The 18,243-nt window shown below is 36.5% G+C and overlaps 1 protein-coding gene across 1 annotated transcript in view; it reads right to left on the reverse strand.

The window, feature by feature from the left end:
- Window positions 1-8,909: 8,909 nt before the first annotated feature.
- The window catches only part of LOC107556262 (polycomb protein SCMH1-like), a 33,430-nt gene continuing 24,096 nt past the window's right edge, over window positions 8,910-18,243 (reverse strand). Inside the window, exons 10-12 of the mRNA XM_016239332.1 lie at window positions 16,047-16,289; window positions 10,447-10,610; window positions 8,910-10,312 (exon numbers count right to left, since the gene is read on the reverse strand). Coding sequence (XP_016094818.1) covers window positions 10,190-10,312; window positions 10,447-10,610; window positions 16,047-16,289 — 530 coding nt within the window. The 3' untranslated portion in view covers window positions 8,910-10,189. The remainder of the gene's footprint in view (window positions 10,313-10,446; window positions 10,611-16,046; window positions 16,290-18,243) is intronic.

Below are 18,243 nucleotides of genomic sequence, written 5' to 3' on the forward strand. Positions count from 1 at the left end.
AAGTTGAACTAGACAACCTCCATCTACAATAGTTGATTCAGATGACAGAGCAGCACAGAAGGGGCTGTTCTAAAGTGAACTTACTGCATCAGGCAGTTCTCTCTCTCAGTTCTGAAGCTATCAGACAGACTGAACTGACTGTTCTGCAGGACGATGCTGTTTCCAGTGATGGTGAACTTTTAAAAAGCAATTGAGCAATGCTATATTACATTAATTTGACAACACTTATAAAATGGATTAAAACAGCACCTGAACTGCCAAACTAAGAAAAAAGGTAAGAGTGTTTTTTCCCTCACTATTTATGGATAATTGTAAATTGGAGCATATAAAAGACGTTTAAAATGTATTTAGTTTTATCTTAATCTCTTTAACTTGCCTTACAGACTGTTGAAAATCTAAAGTCAAAGTCAAAAAGGTTTAAACAGATACAAAGCATGCATACCTTATCAATATATTTGAACTTGAAGGTGAGTTTTTTTCTAACTAATAATCAATGTATTGTCTAATGACTAAATGAGATTAGATGATCTTTTGTGATGTGTCATTCTATTTGCTTGCATATATTATATCAGACATATTATATATAAAGATATAAAAATATATATTTCTCAAAATATCACCCAATCACGGTAAGGGTTGGCTTTCTTTTTTGTTTTTTTTTGGAGTGAATGTTTTGGACTACAATTGGGGTGTTCATCTCAGTGGTTTGAGTGAAGTGGCTTATAGTCGTGCTGGGTTTGTGGTTGACTGAGGCTGAAGTGTATGGAAGCCATTATGGCACAAACGTTGGAATTCACTGTAGCTGTTTATACACAAACATACAGATGAAAAAAGCTTCTATACCACCACCAGCCTGCAAACACTCATACATACAACCTTCTCATCTCTAGATTAATGGATATATATAAAATATATATTTTTAAATGTATTTATTTATTTGCTTGCTTTAGCATGCAAACCTTTATTTACAACCTGGACATAAACAATGTTTAACCTGAAAGTAAACCAAATACTAAGACATTCTGAAATTATTGTAAATTTTCCAGTTACATTTTTTTACTCAAATTGCTGATTTGAAAAGAAAAGGTTTTAGACTTTTGCTGTATATCCCTGATGTATTTATCTGTCTTATGTTACATCTCGGTAGATTAAATTAATCTGGTTTGAGAAGGCTTTTGCATCTGTATACTTGTCAAAGCAGCCTCTAACATCTGCTCAATATGAGTCATTTATATTAATGCTAAACATATTGATTTTTATCTGGAAAGAGATGCTATAAAATGTTTCCCAAAACATAAATAAATTCTCCCCAATGTTAAGCTAATACCCACATTTATTCCAAGAATGTATGAAAGAACGAACAGAATTGGATTGCATTAAATTTATGAATACAATTTGAACATTTAATCTGTATTTATACATTTCCTGCAGTGCTATTTATAATAGTAATGAGGTATATAAAACATTTGACTGTGTGTTTTCTTACTTCCCGGCCGTCTATCTACACTTTAAGTAACTGAGAATTCTTCAAGGTGGCAAAAAGAATTTACTGAGGGACCAAATTGTTATTCTTTATTAACAAGCACATAAAATGTCCGAAATAGTCTTATGGTTTTGGCATTTATAAGATATTGTCTCTACAGTTTAACCATTGCCATGCAGCCAGTACCGTAATTTCTCTGCTCGAGATCCTAGTTTGTTCGTTTAGTTTATTTAGTTCTTGGCAAGCATTTTAATGGCGTTTATTTTACAAAGGTTTAAACAAACAGCGATGGATAACGATTTTATTATATAATTGTATTATATGATTTTTAAAGAAAGTTTTTGTCGAAAGTGATTCACTAAAAATAATTGACTCATTAGTCATTTGTTCGGGAGTCAGACTTGTATGTTTTTGATTCACTAAAAAGATCTGTCTCGTTAAAATTGTTCATTTGGGAATTGGACTTCACTGTTTGCGTTGTCTGTTTATGATTCACTAAAAAGTAGCGGCCCCTTCGTTTTGCCATGGAACGTCGCCGGTCGCGCTGTCTGTTTCGCTCTATGGATTCAGTCGCCGTGTTGCAGAGTAGTAAGTATTAATAATAATTAGAAATAATTAGAAATAAATGTTTAATGATTATAAAAGAGCCTTCTGTGGTTCCTTAATATTTTTGTAATGGAACGGCGCTGTAGATTCAGTGTTGTGGCGGCACTGAGAAAGTATAAATTATAAATAATTATAAAATAAATGTTTATTGGTTATAAAAGAACCTTCTGTTTCACATAATATTGGATGGAATATTGTATCTCATTAGCATGGTTTTTACTTTAACTTCCCAGTTGACTGGAGTGAAAATATCCCATACAGCAAGTCCAAAAATATTGATTTAGCAGAAAAGTGATACACAGTTTGAGCTATCATCAGCTTGATTTACGCATTACATTAATGTGGTGAAACTTGGCCAAACTGTTACCTGTTTTATATGTGTGAATGTGTATGTGTTCTCCAGAGACAAATGCACTGCAGACTCTTCAGCCAATAAAATATTGCAGCTTTCCTCAAAGCAGTGACATATGGGCCTATTACCCTGGGCTTCACCTCTTCCACTGGAGACAGCATTTGAGGAGAGGGAATGAGCCTGTTTCCAGCATGGAAACTGTATAATGCTCACAAGAGGGAAAATTGGAGTTGAAAAAACATGTATCAGGGCTGCAGTTGCACAGAATTTACTGCACACTCTTGTTATAGTATTTGCGGTCAGGGTTGTAAAACCTTGAGGTTCAGAATAGCTTTCCGGGATCCACAGAGCTGCCTTTAAAGAGATAGTTCAGACAGAAAATGCACTGCAGACTCTTCAGCCAATAAAATATTGCAGCTTTCCTCAAAGCAGTGACATATGGGCCTATTACCCTGGGCTTCACCTCTTCCACTGGAGACAGCATTTGAGGAGAGGGAATGAGCCTGTTTCCAGCATGGAAACTGTATAATGCTCACAAGAGGGAAAATTGGAGTTGAAAAAACATGTATCAGGGCTGCAGTTGCACAGAATTTACTGCACACTCTTGTTATAGTATTTGCGGTCAGGGTTGTAAAAACCTTGAGGTTCAGAATAGCTTTCCGGGATCCACAGAGCTGCCTTTAAAGAGATAGTTCAGACAGAATTGAAAATGTACTAATTTTCTCAAATCCTCACCCTTTCCTTTCTCCAAACCCATCTGATGATCTGAACCATTAGTTCACGAGTGAGTTGAGTTCAATTCATTGACTCAAAGACTGACTCAGCAGCTCACTGGAGGTAAATAACTAAGTATACTGAAAATGAATAAATGACTAAATTGAACTATTCCAAAATCCTCTGGAAACATTTGATTGCTTCTGTGAGAGATTGCTTTATATTTTTTCCAATAAATTGGTTCCCCAATTCTCAAACTCAATTTTATAATATACATTTTTGTCTGCAGATCTGTAGGTTGTTTCAGTAAGATGGCTGTATGAAATGTTCATTCCTTTTTTGTGCATCCTAAAGGGATTTATTTATTATGGATTAACTGTCTGCCCTGCTTGACCTCCGGGTGAGTTAGTATGGGAGGGAGACAATATCTTGGAAACATTTTTCACTCAGCGAAGCAAATTTCTTTGTTGTTCTTGAGATTCCTTGTAAATCAATAAGCAGAATCTAAAATAGTTTGGCTGTTTATATTGTTCTGAGACATATCCTATTTGCAAGTCACTCGTTGAATTCATCCATGAACATAGAACACAAAAACATTATTTTGATGTCAAATGTCTTTTTTTTCAGGAACCTATAGAGCTCAACCACAAGGACTTTTGAAATATGACATTTCTTTAAGTAGAACCTTCAGGTCTTAAGAATCTACGATGACGGACCAAACAAAAGAGGTAAAAAAGCATCAGACCAACACAGAAATACCATACGACAATGGACCAGACTGTTCTAATCTCAATTCCAAAGAACAAACAAGAAAAACTTCACCTGAATTTAATCCTTCTAATGAATACTCAGTGAATCTCGCTCTCAAAGTGGCCACATCTTTGCTGCAGTCTGTCTTTCTTGAAAATAGGCCTGTTGTACTGCCTGTTCATCTTCAGTTAGCTGGGGGTTCGCCACCCCAGGTTGGCGAGGCAGGGTTATCTCCCTTGATTTTGCCTGCTTCAAGCACAGTCTTCATGCCACTGGCCCTGAATCAGCATATAAACTCCCAACTTCAACCTTCTTTACGCTCTTGTCCATTTGTCAATATTCAGACAAGCGCTTTGCTTGAAAACCTGCTTTTGTGTCAACCAGAAGCTTTGCTTTACCACACAGATGCACCAGTGTTTTAAAGCCCTGGAACTGCAACATGTTTGTAAGATCTAATACCATCTCTGAGCAAATGTGCTTCGGCAGAGTATGAAATGACTGGTCGAGAAAAACCAGGCCCTTTAAATTGGAATTTCTTGCCACATTCAATTGTTCAGCCCACTAGCACACCAATGATCTCACTGATCCCACCAGCAAACTTGTTGGTCCCTTATCCATTTTTGCTTTCATTACCAGTGCTGTTACCCATACCCTTCCCAATGCCTGTCCAAATCCCTCAGAGTTTAGACTCAAAAACTTTCACCAAAACCTCCAAAACTGGATCTACGATCGACAAAAGCACACAGACTTTGCCTACTACCTCTTGCTGTACCAACAGCATGGCCTGCCCCATATTTCCACATACACCATCAATGTCTCAGGACGAGGTGGTTGACCTCTCACTCAAGGCAAACCAAACTAAACAGTTACGCGTGTTATCTGCTTCACCAAACTCCGCACTGGATCTGTCTGTGGTAAGCTCAAATTGTAGACTTCAAAATGGACGAAACACATGGACAATACATGAAGGAAATAGAAATAACATCACACGTTCAAAGTATGTGGACTACAATGGCAAGATTGTGTGCCCAACTCAAACAGTCAAAGTCATTGTGTCGCCCACAGAGACCGTTCCTGCCCCTTTAAGTGACAAACGAAGTGGTTTCTCATGGGACTACATGATAAACTCACCAAAGAAACCAGACAGGAGCCAGGATACTGTGGTACAGGGCAGTTCTAGGAGACTGTCCACAACTCACCCTCTTTGTAGTGAACCAAAGAGACAGATCTTAAACAATAGAAGTGTACATTTCAAAAGGGACAGGTCCTAAAACACGTATCGAGACACTCCTCCATATAAGAAACAACATCTGGCTTATTTTCTGCCCTGAAAATAGTTGAAATTGATCAATGATGAATTTAGTTTTCGTGATTGCAGATACTGATTTGTTTTTTCCTGCAAGGCAACAAAGGCGTATTAATCTTTCATCATAATATAGATTATTATATGATTCTCAAAGTTAAACTGAAACCTGTAGCTACCAGTACAAGGAAATCCCTAGGGACAAGTGTTGCAAATTAGCTTCGGCTACAAGCACTATGGTACATGCATGGGATGACTGTTGTTTCATTTTCATCTATGTTTATTTTATCTGTCCCTAACAAATAAAACATTACAAAAATCATATGCAATAACAATAATGATATAATTTATTTAGGGATGCACCGATATGAAAATTTTGGCCGATACCGTTAACCGATTATTCTTTATTTTTGAAAGGCGATAACCGATATGTTGGCCGATAAATCTATATCCAAATTGTTATATACTTTTTGAGAGCCTGATTACAAAAAAGGTCTCATCATTAAAAGCCACATCCCAAACACTTCAACATAAGCAGCCTAGTTTGAACGGTGTACGTTTTAAAAATATTTTTACTCTCCCATTACCAAATTTAGTCATAAAAAAGTCTTACAAATAAATAAAATCATGCATAAATAATGCAAACAAGTCACTGGACATCATTACACGTGTAAAGAATCAAAATGAATGCGCCATAGATCAATAAAACGGAATAGCCTCTGCACGGACAATAATTAAATGATTTGCATATTAGGAGTAATGATGCTGAGAATTCAGTTTAGCCTTCACAGGAATAAATTACATTTTAAAATATATTAAAATAGAATACAGACAGTTATTTTAAATTGTAATAAAATTTCACAACATTACTATTTTTACTATATTTTTAATGATGCAGCCTTGGTGTTCTTAGGCTTTTACCATTGTGCTCCCATTACACCTGCACCAACATGACTCTCCTGAGAAAATGTATCATCTTACAACCAGGATACTGAATGTGAATCGAAGATGACAGGATCAGTTACAAACCCTTGAAAGTAGACTGTCCTCCATATAACATTTCTCTCTTTTCTGGCATGGTAATCTCCCTCCTTCAGCTTTTTTCTCTCTCTCCCTCCACTAATTCCATTCAGTGTTCACTTTGAATCTGGCTTGGTTAAAGGGAAACTGCAGTCTTCTTTTTCTCTGTTCTCCCTATTTCTAAGTGCTGGGCTGTGAAAGGAGAACATCTTGGCACATAAACACCCTCTGCAGAGAAAAGCACAGAAAAAATTAATTGATTCACTGGCTCGTTTTTTTTATGTGAGATGCCTGGGGAAAATAATACTAACCGACCAATGACAGAGGCCTTCTGGGAAGATCTTAACACTTTCAAGCCTACAAGATCTGCTAAGGTTTTGATAAGACTGTGTACTCTGTTTTAACAATTATTATGATTTTTAAAGGTCATTTTGATTAAATATTGTGCAAATAAATATTTCAATGTAATTTATTTAATTGTGTGCATATCACATTTTCTAATATTAAATTGTCCTATATCATTCAAATGCACATTTGTGAAATATCAACCATTAGTCACCCTGCTGTCTATCGACAGTAGAAAAGATTATTTAAAAAAAGCCTATTATAATGCATAAATAGCATGAACAATCAAAGCATCAGCAAAATATCTGATTGGTCAAGACTGTGAAGCACAATTCTGCCTTTCTAATGATGTAATTTTCTTATTGTCTCAGAGGTCTTTGCATGACAAATCACAAAATTAAGGTGAAAAGGAACATTTATAATAGATGAATATTTCATGTTTATCAAAGTGGTAAATATTTCATGAAATGCTTTATACATGAGGACAAAATTAGCTCAGGCTGAGAGCAATTGCACCTCATTTCAATAAGAACACACACTATTATTCCTCCTGAGGAGGGCGAGGAGGAGAGAGACAGAATGTGAGAGCAGGAAGAAGAAAGGAAGAAAAGAGTTGAAAGAGCAGTTGAGCTGTGGGAAAAGAGAAACTGAGAGCAAGTGTTCTTGAGAATGAGTGGAGAGGGCAGTCGCAGAGTGGTGGATGCAACAGGGCAAGTAAATGGAATAATGATGCTGTTTTCTCTTTGATATTAGCAAAAATTCAATTACAACTGAGATAAGAATTATTAAAGTGGCTTATTCATTTGATGATAGTCTTAAAGTTTAGATCTTAAACTATTAAGGGAAAAAAGCAGTCTGTTGATTTTTTTTTAGGGATGCACCGATATGAAAATTTTGGCCGATACCGATAACCGATTGTTCTTTATTTTTGAAAGCCGATAACCGATATGTTGGCCGATAAATCTATATCCAAATTGTTATATACTTTTTGAGAGCCTGATTACAAAAAAGGTCTCATCATTAAAAGCCACATCCCGAACACTTCAACATAAGCAGCCTAGTTTGAACGGTGTACGTTTTAAAAATATTTTTACTCTCCCATTACCAAATTTAGTCATAAAAAAAGTCTTACAAATAAATGAAATTATGCATAAATAATGCAAACAAGTCACTGGACATCATTACACTTGTAAAGAATCAAAATGAATGCGCCATAGATCAATAAAACGGAATAGCCTCTGCACGGACAATAATTAAATTATTTTAATTACTAAACCATATTGTTGATGAAAATAATAAGAGAAAAATACAAGTGGTTGTTGTTATTAATAATATATCAATGATTTTGAAAAAGTAACAAATTAATACCACTGTTTTAAATAGCAGCCGTTGAGCTGCGCGTGCTGAAGCTGAAGAGCTGAATGAACATGGTAAACTGAAGCGTTTTGCTGGCAGCTTATTTAATTCAAGGAAATGCATCCTGAGATTAATATTAATACAACATAAACATAATATTACAACTTATATATGTACAAAATGATGCAGTTATTGCGTGCTATAGTCAGACTGTGTGATCCTGTTGTGGATGCGCTCTTCCCATAACAACGCGCTGAAACACGGCAACTAAACCCAAAGAATTCACAACGTTTTATTATAATAATGTTCTCATTAGAATGTTATATACACGACATTCCCAATCATAGTTATTAATGTTGTGCACTGCTGTTTGAGCTGCGTGTGCTGAGCTAAAGATGATCACCGGTAAACTGAAGCGCTCTTTTAACTTAACCAAACGCATTCTATATGAGATAAATCAGATATACATCAAATAAACACAATATTACAATGTACAATTGCACAAAAGGCTGCAAACGAACAGCGCGCATCTGAAGTGTCTCTGAAGGAAATAATGCATTATTTATCGGCTTTAAGATATCGGCCAAATTTTCTTATCAGGCCGATACCGATAACAGAAAAAATGAGCCGATATGGGCCGATACCGATATGGTGGCCGATATATCGTGCATCCCTAAATTTATTAATAATATATGATATAAATAAAATGACGGGAAACATCACATTAATAAAATGACATGATATATATATATAAGTAAAATATATACTATAAAAATGTCAAATCTAAACCCAAATGAAATGGTCAAGTTCTTTTAAGCAAAGCATATTTAATGAGGCAATACCTTTCCACTGAAAATATGGTGAAAATGACAACTTTATAAATGAAATTATTTATTCAAATTGTAGAAAAGCATTCAAATAAGTAAATACAAAATATTCCAACCTGAGTATAAGAGCAAGGTAAATACAGTGTATCTAAAAGGAGCTAAAAAATTATGTATATAAATGTGTATCATAACAAAAATGCTCCATCCCCCAAGTCACAAAATCCATTATAAAAGATATAAACAGACACAATGTGCTAAAAAAAAGCAGTTTCTACCTATTAAATAAGAATTAAAAAAAATGCACTGAAGGATAGAATACTGAACTAAATACACATTCGTATGATACACGCATTAAAAAAAAACATGGGATTGCTCCGTACATCATCATCATTCACCATGCAGATAAACCTCTGAATTTCAGGATCATGTGACACTATGTCCACTTCATGGGTGTCACCTGAAGTGCTGGTGTGGTCATTAATATAGTCAGTTTTTAGAGGGAAAAGACATGATGACTGTTTTTACAAAATATGATATAAATGAAAACTTATTGTACAAGTGTCCTGAGTAATTATCTTGAGTTAAACAGCAATAGTCATGGCGTTTTCACTAACAGTCAGAACTAAAAGTTTGTGCTTTTAAAACTGGTGCCTTTTGTGGACCATAACAAAACCATTTTTGGTTTACATCACTTAAAAACATTTTTATTTTTTCTCAGTTACTTTATGAAACAGCAGGACATTTTGAAATACGATTGTGTGTTTCCATTCCAATGTCACAGGAAAAAAATTAAATAACTAATTAAACACTATGCCAAATGGTGAAATAATTAACCGGCACCAAAACCCTTCATAGTCAATGTCCAAAGTGTATTTCAAATGGATCTTAATCAGACTTAAACGGAGGGTAAAATACAGTGGAAGTGAACATTTGTCAAGCTATCTGTGCATGTATACAGTACCAGAAACAATACATAACACAATGAAATCCTTTGGGATTCAGCTTTCTCTACCATTGTCTGTATATGCAGAGCATTGTATCGCTGAGGTACTGAGGTCTGTAGCTGCAGTTTTACACTGAATTTGTTTCTAGATGAGAGCCAGTGAACATTCTTGTACATAGTTGTACACAATGTCCATGCAAAGTTAGGTAGCTTTGAAAAGTCAGTCTGGTGATGTTAAATTTTGCATTTGTTTTTGCCACAAAAACAAAAATATTTGGCTGATCAGTTTTTCCCCACCGTTTAAACAAGCGGGAATGGAGTACAGGTGAAGTAGGTCAGCATGTTGGACCTTTGACCATCAGTGTCACGGGTAATAAATATCCATTTATCTTGAGTGAAGTTTGTGATGTCGACTCTGAAATCGAGTGAACCTGTGCTTTCCTTTTGCCCTCTGGTGGATCCTCTGTTTTTGCTCAGAAGATTCCAGCTACTATTTTGTCTGTTTGAGTCTCTCAATGTGATGGCAAAGTTTAAGTGCAGGACCCAGCTTCAGCCCCATGTACTTCATGATCATGTCACTCCGTAAAAGCATCAAGGCCTTGCCATCAATCTCCTGTGGAAAAAGAAAAGCAATCAATCCATTATAAAATCTACTTGGAAATCTTGTTCTGAAAACCTACAATAAAAAAAAAAAAAAAAACAACAACAACTGCAAAACATCAAGAAATCCAGAAAATCGTATCTCACGTGTTTCCTGAAGAGCTCTGCGTGTGGGCCCAGTGCTTGTGGATCAGCATCGTGCACAAATTGCATCACTTCCTCTATACTCCAGGATGACGGACTCTTACTAGACGTTTTGGTCGGATCCTTCTCTGCTGTTTGATGATCAGGCCCAGTGGTTGAGCTAGCAGCTAGAAAACAACACAAGTTAAGATATATATAAATATCAGTAAGATATCAAAATAATACCACAATAATAGAAAATAAAAAATGGAGTGCAGTTGTTTGGTACCTAAATTTGGTAACTACAAAAAGGCTTACTTACAAATTCAGATGAATCTGTATAATAATAATTGCCACTAGGGGGCACAGCAATACATAATCATGACAAAATGCATGGCTCTGTTCAAAGCAGCATTCTGGGGTATCTAGTATGTATACTGTGCACAGCATGTACATTTTCTATATGCAAAGAATAACAGAATGACCAGGTCAATTTTTTCACTCATAATTTGATTGGACTACATAAAAGGTAGGATTTTTTTCCAGACAAAACAAGGGAAAAACATTTTTTTAATAAGATTTAAAGGGGTCATATGATGCGATTTTCAATTTTTCCTTTCTCTTTGGAGTGTTACAAACTCTTGGTGCATAAAGAAGATCTGTAAAGTTGCAAAGACTAAAGTCTCAAATCCAAAGAGATATTCTTTATAAAAGTGAAGAGTCAGCCACGCCTACCTAAAACGGCTCGTTCTAACACGCCGCCACATATCTACGTCGCTATGTGGGAAGATTTGCATAATGCCGCCCAAATGTTCACGCAAAGAAAGAAGGCGTAACTTTTATTCTCGCTGTAGTTTTGTCGTTTCCTCCGCCAAGTTATAAAGATGCTGTGTGCTTCGTTGTGAAAGCAAAACTACTTTGTTTGGTCTCCCAAAAGAGGACGATATCTGCTTCGTCATCCCTAGAGCTGATTCGTGCTAGTCGCACGAGGAAATACTACAACTTTGCGCTGTCGATCGCCGGATCGGCTTTCATCGTGGATGAAGCGGAGTCCAGCCCGGAGTCGCCACACGTCCTTCCGAACGCTCCTTTGTCGAAATCGCCAGCCGCGCCGTTCTCAAGCCTACCGCCTCTGCTCACTCCAACCCTCCTGCCGTTCCTTACGCTAGCCCCCGGCCTCTGCTCACTCTAGGCCGCGGTGTGTGACGCTGTTTCGTTGTGAAAGCGAAACTACTTTGTTTGGCCTTCCAAAAATGGACACGACTAGAAATCAGTGGTTAAGTTGTATTTACAACACTGTTCCAGAGCAGTTCAACCCAAATATTCGGATGTGTGCAGCACATTTTATGGAGGACTGTTTCCTGATCCTGGAAGAGTAGACTACAATGTGGGCTGTTCTGACTCAAGTACTGTAAGTACGTCTTTTATATTTAAAGAGTTTTTATATTTTATATTTGGGCAGTGTAGAGTAGGGCTTGTTGTTTGTCATTTCTCCAATCACAAATGCAGACATGGTTTTATGTTTACGCGGCGCGATGCAATGCAACGCGTAAAAAGACAGTATAAGTCATTATAATCCATAATTATGTCCCCACTGGATGCAACGAATGCCTCGTTTATAATGGGTTTTCATGTTTTTGAATCATCGCTCCGGCCTGACAGGGCATCATCACAATATGGCAAGTGGCGTAACATTTCCGTCTCACGCTTGAGGTATTCGGCCAATCACAACGCACTACATAGCTGGCCAATCAGAGCACACCTCGCTTTTTCAGACCGATGAGCTTTGTAAAAATCGATGCGTATTAATAATAAAGTAAATAAAGTAGAAATAATGTTCTTTTTAGCAGCATTATATGACCCCTTTAATATAATTGAATATACTAATGATATAAAAAAATATTGAAACAAAATTAAGATATACTGTGGTGGGCAGTATTTATTCTTCCTAATGTAGGAAGCGGGTGGTGGTTGTCAACAGTTCAGAAGACGTGAAATAAAGTGCGCGCATCCATAATCAAATGTCCCTCACATGGCTCCAGGGGCTGAATAAAGGCCTCCTGTAGCGAATCCATGCATTTTGTAAGATAAATATCCATATTTCAAATGTAATAAACACTTTTTTATCACTTCCGCTGACTGTCATACACGGAAGCCCTTCTGGCAGAAGACGCAGCACGTCGGCGTTGCGTGATTAGTAACGAACGCGGAGACACAACAAAACGCCATTCACGAATTAGAAGCACAAAACAAGGATTTGTAAAGAAAAATGCCGGAGGATTTTGATATAAACCAAGAGGAGATTGGTTTTCCTTTGCTTCTGCATTTCTCAGAGGTGCACGCATACGTCCTACGTCATCCGCCTGAACGCCTTCCGCGTACCACAGTCAGCAGAAGTGAGAAAAAAAAGTGTTTATTACATTTGGATTTGCTACAGGAGGCCTTTATTCACCCCCGGGAGCCGTGTGAGGGACGTTTTATTACGGATGCGCGCACTTTATTTCACGTCTTCTGAACTGTTGACAACCAACACCCGCTTACCCCCACTGAAAGGCTCGGAGGGGCCAGGACAATTTTTAATATAACTCTGATTGGATTCGTCTGAAAGAAGAAAGTCACATACACCTAGGATGCTTAGAGGGTGAGTAAAACACAGGCTAATCTTCATTTTTGGGTGACCTAACCCTTTAATATGTGTTTCTTATACCAGTTAAAATCTAGTCATTTTCTTTATTATTTATTTTTAATTTAGTTATTTTAATGCTTTAAAGAGCGATTTTAGATTGTAATGTTCTGCTATATATTCTGCTAGGTATTTGTCATTTCTCCAATCACAAATGCAGACATGGTTTTATGTTTACGCGGCGCGATGCAATGCAACGCGTAAAAAGACAGTATAAGTCATTATAATCCATAATTATGTCCCCACTGGATGCAACGAATGCCTCGTTTATAATGGGTTTTCATGTTTTTGAATCATCGCTCCGGCCTGACAGGGCATCATCACAATATGGCAAGTGGCGTAACATTTCCGTCTCACGCTTGAGGTATTCGGCCAATCACAACGCACTACATAGCTGGCCAATCAGAGCACACCTCGCTTTTTCAGACCGATGAGCTTTGTAAAAATCGATGCGTATTAATAATAAAGTAAATAAAGTAGAAATAATGTTCTTTTTAGCAGCATTATATGACCCCTTTAATATAATTGAATATACTAATGATATAAAAAAATATTGAAACAAAATTAAGATATACTGTGGTGGGCAGTATTTATTCTTCCTAATGTAGGAAGCGGGTGGTGGTTGTCAACAGTTCAGAAGACGTGAAATAAAGTGCGCGCATCCATAATCAAATGTCCCTCACATGGCTCCAGGGGCTGAATAAAGGCCTCCTGTAGCGAATCCATGCATTTTGTAAGATAAATATCCATATTTCAAATGTAATAAACACTTTTTTTATCACTTCCGCTGACTGTCATACACGGAAGCCCTTCTGGCAGAAGACGCAGCACGTCGGCGTTGCGTGATTAGTAACGAACGCGGAGACACAACAAAACGCCATTCACGAATTAGAAGCACAAAACAAGGATTTGTAAAGAAAAATGCCGGAGGATTTTGATATAAACCAAGAGGAGATTGGTTTTCCTTTGCTTCTGCATTTCTCAGAGGTGCACGCATACGTCCTACGTCATCCGCCTGAACGCCTTCCGCGTACCACAGTCAGCAGAAGTGAGAAAAAAAAAGTGTTTATTACATTTGGATTCGCTACAGGAGGCCTTTATTCACCCCCGGGAGCCGTGTGAGGGACGTTTTATTACGGATGCGCGCACTTTATTTCACGTCTTCTGAACTGTTGACAACCAACACCCGCTTACCCCCACTGAAAGGCTCGGAGGGGCCAGGACAATTTTTAATATAACTCTGATTGGATTCGTCTGAAAGAAGAAAGTCACATACACCTAGGATGCTTAGAGGGTGAGTAAAACACAGGCTAATCTTCATTTTTGGGTGACCTAACCCTTTAATATGTGTTTCTTATACCAGTTAAAATCTAGTCATTTTCTTTATTATTTATTTTTAATTTAGTTATTTTAATGCTTTAAAGAGCGATTTTAGATTGTAATGTTCTGCTATATATTCTGCTAGGTATTCCGATCATTTTGTGTACAATACACGTACCACATACTGCAGAAACAATAAGAATAGTATGACAGAATCAAATATAGCCCACAACTGAATGTAGTACATGCTAGATGTCAAAAAAACCAACAAAATGTCGTGGATTCTGTGTGACATCACACAGCAATGACATATTAGGTTTTTTTATAATCACAAAGTAATTAAATCTATGATCATCCTTTTTTCTGCCTGCCTCAACTGACGCATATATTTTTTGGAAAACTGAAACATGAGCTTTCCAGAATGGGAGTGCAGGTCTAGGATTTTTACAATGGAAAATAAAACTGAACCCCAAACATCACTTCCACTCCGAGATGCTATTTAAATAAATATGGCCCCCTGAGCCGCCAACAGGCTTTAATCCATATCAAAGCCTATTGTGCCACTTGACATTTGATTAGAGAAAATACATCTGGTCCTCACATAGGCACTCTGTGCAGAAATGATATGGGTGTTTATCCCATGATAGAAATAGATCTAAGTCTCTGAAGAGCAGCACTGAGCGCGTAAGCCAAGCTGCTAGACTGAAAGCATTCTGAGGGAGTTGAACAATAAAAACCGTTTTGCTTTCAGGGCTCAAATACAAGCGGAATGCCAACAAGCACAGACACTAAAAGCTCACTGACTTTAAATGATTCAATGAATTAGTAACTTTATTATTAAGTCATCATTAAAAAAAAAACACTATAACACTATACTTCACCTTATATAGAGACCAGTCATTCAAAGCTTAATGACATTTCTAACTGTGCATGAAATAATGATCTGTTAAACATTATATGTGAACTTGTATAAACATTATATACATTAAGTTATTACAAAGTATTACTTATAAAGCTGCACTAGGTCCATTAAAAATAAAATAACGTCTAGTCAACTTTATAACTTTACCATTAATAAATCATCAAAAAACACAATGCAATTCCAACTAAAATTCTAGTAATTCAAAGCTTCATGACATTTCAGTAACACTGTAAAATAAGGTTTAATTTCTTCACTTTAGTTAACTACATTAGTTCAAATGAATTAACAAGAACCAACTATATTTCTACAGCATTTATAATCTTAATTTCTATATTTCCGAATACAGCTCTATAATCAAAAGTTGTATCTATTAATGTTGAAGTACAAACTATGAACAATCATATTTGTAACTAACAGTAGCAAAGATTAATTCTGTAAAAATGTATAATCCTCATAGTCAGTTCATATGAACTAATGGTAACAAATAAAACCCTATCGTAACGTGTTATTGACATTTATAACTGTGCATGTAAATGATCTGTTAAGCAGTTTTTGATCAGATTTTTTAAATATTATGAATTAATGTTATTATAAAGTGTTACCTATAAATCTGAGTGCTGATTTAAGTCTGGTCATCTGCAAGCAGTCTCACATGTTATTAATAGTGTGTGTGAAGGTGTCTAAACAAAGCGTTCTTACATAGCCTACCTTCCACTCGTCTGTGTGCGCGTGCAGGTCCCAGCTCAGAGGGGTTGGAGGAGAGCCTGCGGAGGGGTGGGGGATGAGGGGGGTAGTGCGGGCTGCTTCTGGTCGGGGTGTGATACTCAGACGTGCTCCGTAGTGCGGGGGGCCGGGGGGCAACCGAATTGGAGGCTGAGTCTATTGACTCTACTGAGAACTGCTGGTCTGTGGAGGCACCATTTTCAGCATGGGTGATGGTTTCTGTCACAGAAGTAGTATGAAGTGAAATGTTTTAGATCATACTTAAGGTCATGAAAATCGTATTTGTTAATATGGTTTGAAATAATATTATAAATATAAATATGTTCCTTATGCTCACCAAGACTACAAAATTACAGTACAAATATAGCGAAATAATGCAAAGCTGATTTTCAGCAGCCATTACTCCAATCTTCAGTGTCACAAGATCCTTCAGAAATCATACTAATGTGCTGATTTGATGTTCAAGTAACATTTCTTATTATCATCAGTGTTGAAAACAGTATTTATGTGGAAACCATGATACATTTTTCAGGATTTTTTGATGAATAGAAAGTTCAAAAGAACAACTTTTATTAGAAATAGAAATCTTTTGTAACAATGTAAAAGTCTTACCACTGTCTCTTTTGATCACTTTAATACATAGTTTTGACAAATATAAATTGCACCTAAATTTCCTTCGCATTATTGAATGGATGATTATTGTTTAAACAGCAGATCATACTTAAGGTCATGAAAATCGTATTTGTTAATATGGTTTGAAATAATATTATAAATATAAATATGTTCCTTATGCTCACCAAGACTACAAAATTACAGTACAAATATAGTGAAATAATGCAAAGCTGATTTTCAGCAGCCATTACTCCAATCTTCAGTGTCAAAAGATCCTTCAGAAATCATACTAATGTGCTGATTTGATGTTCAAGTAACATTTCTTATTATCATCAGTGTTGAAAACAGTATTTATGTGGAAACCATGATACATTTTTCAGGATTTTTTGATGAATAGAAAGTTCAAAAGAACAGCTTTTATTAGAAATAGAAATATTTTGTAACAATGATCAAAAGAGACAGTGGTAAGACTTTTACAATTTAATACATAGTTTTGACAAATATAAATTGCACCTAAATTTTCTTCGCATCATTGAATGGATGATTATTGTTTAAACAGCATCCCAGGATGCACCTAATGAAGTTGTGGCTCCTTATCACTGCTTTCAAAAAGCTAAAATATAAGCTATTTGAACATTTTTGGTCACTACATAAATCCTATACTCCCATCTGTGCTATTTCATAGTTCTGCTTACTTTAAATTGCATAAAATAGCAATAATAAAGAAAAGCTAGTTGTGTGTATAAACAAAGGTTTATAGAAGTTTTTAGTTACACGCTAGAGACTACAAGTATACACACCTACAGTATTTAACGAACACATAAACCCCCACTAAAATAAATGCAGGAGGATTCCTGTGTTCAGAATGAATATAAATCTGATGGAACTAGTAACATGTCTCAGAGTTTATAATGGTCTTCCAATAGACATGTGCAAACACGACAGATCAGTTTTATAATGCTGCTAAGAATACTTTTTTTTTCTTTTTTTAATGAGCTTGATCTACAAGACATTTAATGAGAGCTGACCACACAGCACTTATGTCTGTTAAATTATAACCGCAGCAGAAAAATAACCCAAATTGGCAGGTCATTCACACCCTAATAAAAATCAGACACTTAATTAGTTACAATGTAGACGACTTAATTAGGAGGCTGTGAGCATTATTAAGAGTTTTATTATGTGCACTTAATGAGAGAATGAAGAGAGGCGTCCAACTCAACCTAAAGAAAACCCTGTCCTCCATTCACTTTCAGTTCAACCCATCAGAACTGGCTTGGATATATGCCGCATTTATTGTGGCATAAACACTCAATCGATATCATTCACTCTCAGACACTAACAAGCAAAAACACTCGGAACAGCTGAACAGGTCGTACCGTCTAAGGGCAAAGCTTCTGTTCTCTGTAGTTTCGGTGACAGGGCAGCGGTGTAGGTAGTGGAATCTCTGTTGAAACGTCTCGTACCTCGTGCTACAGACAAAGCCTCTGACGTCTCCTCTTTCACTGCAACAGAAGAAAAGAGCAGATATAGATCACTTCTGGAAGACCATAGGATTTAC

This window comes from Sinocyclocheilus grahami, unplaced genomic scaffold (assembly GCF_001515645.1).
Source record: "Sinocyclocheilus grahami isolate Dianchi unplaced genomic scaffold, SAMN03320097.WGS_v1.1 scaffold20.1, whole genome shotgun sequence".
Taxonomy (NCBI): Eukaryota; Metazoa; Chordata; class Actinopteri; order Cypriniformes; family Cyprinidae; genus Sinocyclocheilus; species Sinocyclocheilus grahami.